The following is a 7,670-nucleotide window of genomic DNA, read 5'->3' on the forward strand; positions in this document are numbered from 1 at the left end:
AATTTAGTCAAATTTATTATTGATGAAGACTACCGACCTAGATAACCGAATAATTATCTAAGACTTAAAAAAGTAGCACCGAAGACTTATAATTACAAGTCATCGTCTATATACAATCCAGTGACATACAAATCAAATATTTGTAGTGTGCCTTTCCCATTTATTTATATTTATTTTTTGAATTTGTGAAGCTCAATTGAGTCTCAAAAGTTACATTTTTCAATCTTTTCTTGTGGCCAATCCAAGGCATAGCTACTTGATATATGTGAAGATAAGAAATTACATGTATTCAAGAATTAGTCGAACCGAAACTGATCCTGATGAGCAAGAAATAAAAAAAAAAAATTACTAAGTAAATTCAATATTTATGATTTTCTATGCATTTATTTTTTAAATTATATAATAATATTATGGTGATCACATTTTTTATTGAAATCATTAAACCAATACATCATTGGCACATAAAATGTTAAGTAAATTGTCATAATTAAAAATAGTAATTAGTATTATTAAATCTTTAATTAAGCTAAATTCTTTAGAAGTTAGTTGAAAATTTTACTTATTGGTAAGGGAATCCATTGGCAGGTTTACACGTTTTCTTTCTGTTATTTATTTATTTATTATTATTTAATTTATTTATTGGTAAGGTAGGCCTTGGACCAACAAACAACATCATACAAGAAACTAAATTCACCAGTTCTCTCATTACTCATCTCTCCCTAACCTCAATACTGGTGTAAACTAGATGGGTCGCTCAATATCAAATTATCAACTCAAATCCCTCTTGTTTTTTCTCTTATTTTCTCTGGTTCTTTGCTTATCATCTTCTCAAGAATCCCAACCATTGATCTGCAACCTTCGTTTTCTTGAACATCTTGATTTGTCCAACAACCAATTCCATGGTGTCATCCCATCTTGTTTGGTGAACTTCAGTGAAAATTTGTTGGTACTAAATTTGCAAGGAAACAATTTCAGTGGAACCATTCCTCAAACATTTCGACAAGCGAGCAAGTTGCGAACCCTTGATGTTAGCAACAATAAATTGCATGGGGAGCTTCCAAGATCATTGGCCAATTGCACAAACCTAGAGATTTTGAATGTGGGTCATAATTCGATAGTTGATGTTTTTCCATATTGGTTGGAAAATCTTCCTCAGTTGAAGATTCTTGTCTTGAAAGATAATGGATTCCATGGTCCAATTGCGGAGCCAAGGAAGAGATCAGTCTTCACCAAATTGCATATCATTGACGTGTCTCACAATAATTTTACAGGTACTTTGCCATCAAAATACTTTGAGAAATGGAATTCAATGATGAAAGCTGATGAAGATGCAACTCAATCGAGGTACATGGGCGATAATGGTGGTTATTATTTTGATTCTATGACCATTACTTATAAAGGACGAGAGATGGTGTTTGTAAGAATCCTCACCATTTTCAAAGCAGTTGATTTTTCACACAACAAGTTTCATGGAAATATTCCTACATCAATTGGAAGACTTAAAGCACTCATTTTCCTAAATTTCTCGGGAAATGGGCTCTCAGGTTCTATTCCATTGACATTGGAAAATATTACTGAACTCGAGTCCTTAGATCTATCCAAAAACAATCTCTCTGGTGAGATTCCTCAACAATTGACGAGCTTGACATTCCTTTCAGGTTTTGATGTCTCTCAAAACAATCTAACGGGTCTTATACCACAAGGCCAACAATTTGCAACATTTTCAAACACTTCATATGAGGGAAATCCGGGCTTGTGTGGTTTTCCGTTGTCAAAGAAATGTGGAGAGAACAAAGTAGAAGAATCACCATTTTTTCAATCTCCTAAGCACGAACTTGTTGGCTTTGGTTGGGAAGTAGTGTTCATGGGATATGGATGTGGAGTAGTGCTTGGTTTGGCGATTGGAAGTTGCATGACTCAAAGAAAGGAAGAATGGATTGCGAGAATTTTTAGTGTAAAAATGCATCAACAGGGGAAGAAAACAAAGAAGGTAGCTGCAACAGGGAGAAAGATGACACATTCAAAGCCAAGTACAAGTTGGTAGGGGTAGATCTACTGTGTAATCCATTAAATTGTAATATACATATATATATATTTAAGGCTTCTTCAGTTTGTCATGTTGCTCCATTGATGTTGTTGTTTTGTAAGGTTCAATGGACAATATGTGAAATAAATATGTTTTGAATTTCAAGATTTTATTTTAGTTCAATGGGTATGAAGAGAGCTATTTCTTCTGGGCAAATGGAATGAACAATACCCTCCATATTGCAACCAATTATAAAATCTATTTATCCTTTGAGAGAGAATTTCTGGATGAATTTCAAAATAAACTACCATGGAATTAATTAAAAATTATGAAAGTCTACAACGAAATTTCAAAATAAACTATCATGGAATTAATTAACAATAATTGGAACAACTATGGAAATTCCAAAGAAATGTGATATTCATCTAAAGATTGTCCACTATGCTGAAAATTATCATAATAAGAGAATGCATAATCTAGAATATCTTTAAAAATGGATTCATGAGCACCATGTCTTATGATATTTGCCACCATCTTTAATCATGGTTTGCAAATTAGTCTAAAAATATCTCAGTCAAGTAATTATAATACAAATTTTGCCTGCAGCTTCAAGATCGAAAAAAGAAATTTTTTCCCCAAACATTCATTTAATTCAACTTATTAGTGGATACCCAGGGACCAGTGATTTTCCAAAACCAGCAAACGTGGATGAAGCTCTAAAAAATCCAATGAAGTCAAGTCTAGATGCATAATTTTATTGTCATTAAAGATTTCAAGTCAAAATTAAAGAAGACTAGCTTAAAACTCATATTTGAGAAGACTTTCTATGCAAACTTTTATGAAAGCTAGTGACAAATCAAAGCGTGTGGGGGTAGGTTTTTTAAATATTGAAAGACACACATCACAAAAATTCTAATTTTTTATGCTTCCAATTAAGTTCCAAATTTTCTACGACTCTAAAAAGCCGTGCATTTCTTTTTCCACATAATTTAATTTCGCGTACAAAAATCCATCTAATACTTTTCAACAATCCATTTTTTTTCACATAAAAAGATTTATAATTAGGGTCACTATAGATTCTTATTTGGCATAATAATAATAATAGTGTACAATTTATTGTAAATTAAAAATTGATAATCTAAAAATAAAAGTCAAAAGCACCCCGTCACCTAGCTTTTAGAAACCTACTTTCTTTTTTTTTTTTCTCAACTTATTTAAGTTATTTCTGCCTAATAAAAAAGCAAAAATTATACCAAAGAGTCTGATACATATTGCTAGAATACAAAAAACTATAAAAAACTCAAATAGGTGGGCAAAAAAGAAATTTACCCAAAGCATCTTCAGGAAAAAACCAAATTCCCCTAAAAGTCAAAAAAAAAAAAAAAAAAAAAAACAAACAACAGCAGCAACAACAGCAATAATGAAAACAAAAATAAAACATTTCCCAAACCTCATCAATTTATAACCATTCAAGGCTTATAGTCCAGTTTAATAAAAGTGTAATAAGCGTTCTATTTAATTTTATCGTTATGATGTGAGGATTACTAATGACTTCTGTAAGCATTATAGTATACTTCTAAATTAATTTTACCCAAAAATCAAACTTATGAAAAAACATAACATCAATTATATTAATAGTGTTTGTATTTTGATATTTATGTCATTTTTATTCCTGTAATTTTAATTGATTAGATTTTGACCCTGAATTTATAATTGTCTCAATTTAGTCCAATTAAATATAATTGTTAACATTTTTTAATAAAAAATAAGCACATAAGGCATGTGCCATGATTTTAAGGGAAATATTATAAGTTTACTCAACTCAGTGAGTTAACCACAATCAATTCGGTGATAATTTCTTGAGCAAATTTTATTTGCACCCCTATACTTTTGCACGATTTTCAATGACCCCCCAGACTACTCTTATTTTCATGCGTACCCCCATACTATTTAAGTTACTATCAATTTTGCCTCTGCCGTCACATTTGAAACGAAAAAAGTTTAAAAAACTACATTTTGTCCCCAAATTTCAAAAGAAAGATGCAGACCCACCATTTCCTACCAGCAAACCACCACCACCACCACCAACCACCACTTTAAGCCCTTCTATCTCCTTTATCATAACTCTATTTCGCCTAATTTTTATGTCATTGGATTCAGCTCACGGTTTAGTTTTCGTATCACATCTCACACATCTCATTCTTTCTCTTTTTGCATACTATCGGAGCTCCGAAAGTTGATAAAAAAATAAGACTTTTTCTTCTCGTTTTTGACTTTTTTTCGAGCAATCTTTTAGACTTCATATCTTTCTCGATTCTTGATGGTTCTACTTCATTCTTTCGCCATTATCTTCGCCTCACTTCTCACTTTGCCTTACACTACCTCGCTTTCTTACTTCTTTGTGTAATGGGTGATTTTGGTATGCCGAAAGTTGTCCAAAAAACTAATTTCAAAAATTTCAAAACATTCATCTTTTGTTTCTTTCTCCTCTATCTTCTTCATTCTTCTTCACTTATAGTATGATGTGGAACATGGTTCTAGGTGGTAACAGAACTGGTGATGGTGGTGGTAATGTAGTTCGGTGGCAGTGAAGTTGGTGGTTCGAGTAGTGATCTTCTTCTTCTTCTTCTTCTTCTTCTTCTTCAATTATCCATCTAAGTTGTTTCTTTATTATAGTGAGAAAGATGAAAGAAAACACAATTCAATAATCATAATATCATGTTTTCCACTGCAAAGAGATCTAGAGGGAGAGAGAGATGGCAGATATTGCTATGTTGGTTGTAAAGTAGTATGAGGGGAATGTGAAGAAATCAAGACAAAATGAAAATGGGTTTGAAAGTTGTAACACCCTGTCCCACATCGGAAGTTTGCATGGGTGATCTTGGGCATATATAGCACCACTACCTTGCTACTAAATAACTTGGACTTAAGCTTTTGGGTATTGTTGGTCGACTCACAAGTTATTTGGACCAGCAAGTAGTGGGGCGTTACAAATGGTATCAGAGCCGACCCATGCACACAACCATGTGGGCCACTTATTCTGGGCTGGCCACGAGCTTGTTGTGGTATTCTGATTGATTATAGACCCTCGCGAGGACGCGAGGATTTATAAGTGGGGGGAGTTTGTAACACCCTGTCCCACATCGGAAGTTTGCATGGGTGATCTTGGGCATATATAGCACCACTACCTTGCTACTAAATAACTTGGACTTAAGCTTTTGGGTATTGTTGGTCGACTCACAAGTTATTTGGACCAGCAAGTAGTGGGGCGTTACAAAAGTGATCAAGCGATCAACTTGTTTTCTACTGTATTTGTCTTAGTTCGTAATCGGAGGAGGCTACATGATGATGATGGGTCTTGGATCATGATAATGATGAAGAATTTTGGGGAAGAAGAGAAGAAGAAGAAAATTATAGAGCTATTCAATTTCAACAGGGTTGTTATTGAGATAGATTATTGACATGTATGTATATATATAGAAAGATAATATATATCTCTTCATCAATTTCATCACCTTCATCAACTTCACCAACATTACCACCCGAACCACCAATTTCACCGCCACCAAACTCCATTACTGCCACCATGAGCATTACCATCAGCACCACCTTACAACACCAAACCCACCGCCATCGCTGGACTGCCACCACCACGATTACCAGTTCTGTTACCACATAGAACCATGTTCTATATCATGTTATAAGTGAAGAAGAATGACAAAGATGGAGAAGAAAGAAACAAAAGATGAATGTTTTGAAATTTATGAAATTAATTTTCGGACAACTTTCGGCATACCAAAACCGCCCATTATATGAAGAAGTGAGAAGGCGAGGTAGTGTAGGACGAAGTAGGAAGTGAGGTGAAGAGAATGGTGAAAGAATGAAGTAGAACTGTCAAGAATCGAGAAAAATATGAAATCCGAAAGATGGCTCAAAGAAAATTTGAAAACGAGAAGAAAAGTTTTATTTTTTTTTATTATCAACTTTCAGAGCTCCAACAGTATGCAAAAAGAGGAAGAACGAGATGTGTGAGACGTGATACGAAAACTAGATCGTGAGTTGAATCCAACGACGTAAAAATGAGGCAAAATAGAGTTATGACGAAGGAGATAGAAGGGCTTGAAGTGGTGGTTGGTGGTGGTGGTTTGTTGGTAGGAAAGGGTGAGTTTGCATCTTTCTTTTGAAATTTGAGGCCAAAATGTAATTTTTTTTAACTTTTTCTGTTTCAATGTGAGGGCAGGGGAAAAATTGATAGTAACTTAAATAGTATCAGGGTACGCGTGAAAATAAAAGTAGTCTAGGGGGGTTATTGAAAATCGTGTAAAAATATAGGGGTATAAATGAAATTTGCTCTAATTTCTTATCCAAAGCACTAACAGTATTATCAATTGGACCAAATTGACATAAAATCTTAAATTAAGGATCAAAATTGAACTAATTGAAAGTATAGGGACCAAAATGACACAAGTAACAAACTGTAAGGGCTACCTGTGTAATTTACCCAAAACATAATTTTATGGTTATCCAATCAAGATTATTAAAGATTTACTTAAGAAAAATTTACTTATAAAATCCCATTTTGAGGAATAGTGATCCATTTAGTCTAAAGAATTTTCTTATAGACCAATTAATCACATTGATTTTGAAAAAGTAAATTTAATATATTATTTGAAAATTAGATTTACGGTTATACCCTTATTATTATTATTATTATTATTTTCTTTTGTGCTAAAAAGATAAGATATACAACCTATGGAAATCAAATTTGGGATGAATTTTTATATGAAAATCTTTTTTATTTGGAATGAGTTGAAATGTGAGATTCTTCAAATATTTCAAAATGAGTACAAAAATGACTTGAAATATGAAAATTTTCAAACATTTCAAAGGACGTGAGATTCTTCAAACATTTCAAAAGGAGTACAAAAACTCCTTAGTAAGCTTTGAGTAAATGTGTAATTTCAAACTTTCAAACTCCAATATAATATTTCAAAAAACACTCCTTAGTGTACTTTCCCAAACGTAACACTCTAATATAACACTTCAAAAAAACTCATTACCGTAACACTCCAATGTAACACACAAAAACTCTTTCGTGTAGTTTTTCTAAACATAACACTTCAATATAACATGAAAAAAAACTCCTTAGTGTGACACTTCAATGTAGCACTCTAAAAAAAACTCATTAGTGTACTTTTTTCAAACATAACACTCTAATATGACAGTACAAAAAAATCCTTAGTGTAGCACTCCAATGTAGCACACAAAAAAACTATTTAGCATACTTTTCTCAAATGTAATACTCCAATGTAACACTCTAAAAAAAGGATGTGGGATTTTTCAAATTATTCCAAAAAAAGATGTGGGATTTTTCAAACTGTTCCAAAAGGAGTATTAAAATTTCTAGTAAGTTTTAGGAAAATGTATAATTTTAACCTGTAAGTGTTACGTTTGGAAATAGTACACTAAAGAGTCTTTTAGTGTTATTTTGTGTGTTACATTCGAGTGCTTTATATTGGAGTGTTACGTTTGGGATTATATTAATTAGAGTGTTGCGTTTGGAAAAGGTATACCAATGAGTTGTTTTGTGTGTTAAATTAGAGTGTTACGTTTGGAAAAAGTATACTAAGATATTTTTTTAGAG

At 32.7% G+C, this 7,670-nt stretch overlaps 1 protein-coding gene across 1 annotated transcript; it reads left to right on the top strand.

Annotated features, from left to right (window-relative positions):
* Window positions 1-745: 745 nt before the first annotated feature.
* On the top strand, window positions 746-5,487 carry LOC145803641 (receptor-like protein 33). The gene is made up of 3 exons (XM_082896964.1): window positions 746-2,036; window positions 4,323-4,445; window positions 5,348-5,487. The coding sequence occupies exons 1-3, from the start codon at window positions 746-748 to the stop codon at window positions 5,485-5,487; spliced, it is 1,554 nt and encodes a 517-aa protein (XP_082753090.1).
* The last annotated feature ends 2,183 nt before the right edge of the window (window positions 5,488-7,670 follow it).

The sequence above is a fragment of the Camellia sinensis genome, chromosome 12 (genome assembly GCF_055761805.1).
Source record: "Camellia sinensis isolate YWXY chromosome 12, ASM5576180v1, whole genome shotgun sequence".
Lineage (NCBI taxonomy): Eukaryota > Viridiplantae > Streptophyta > Magnoliopsida > Ericales > Theaceae > Camellia > Camellia sinensis.

Excerpts from the sequence above, each read along its gene's own strand:
- LOC145803641 (XM_082896964.1), top strand. The coding sequence starts at position 746 with ATGGGTCGCTCAATATCAAATTATCAACTCAAATCCCTCTTGTTTTTT. Across the intron at positions 2,037-4,322 it reads ACATTCAAAGCCAAGTACAA|ACTTCATATCTTTCTCGATT; the intron begins GTTGGTAGGGGT and ends GCAATCTTTTAG. Across the intron at positions 4,446-5,347 it reads TTGTGTAATGGGTGATTTTG|TTCGTAATCGGAGGAGGCTA; the intron begins GTATGCCGAAAG and ends TATTTGTCTTAG.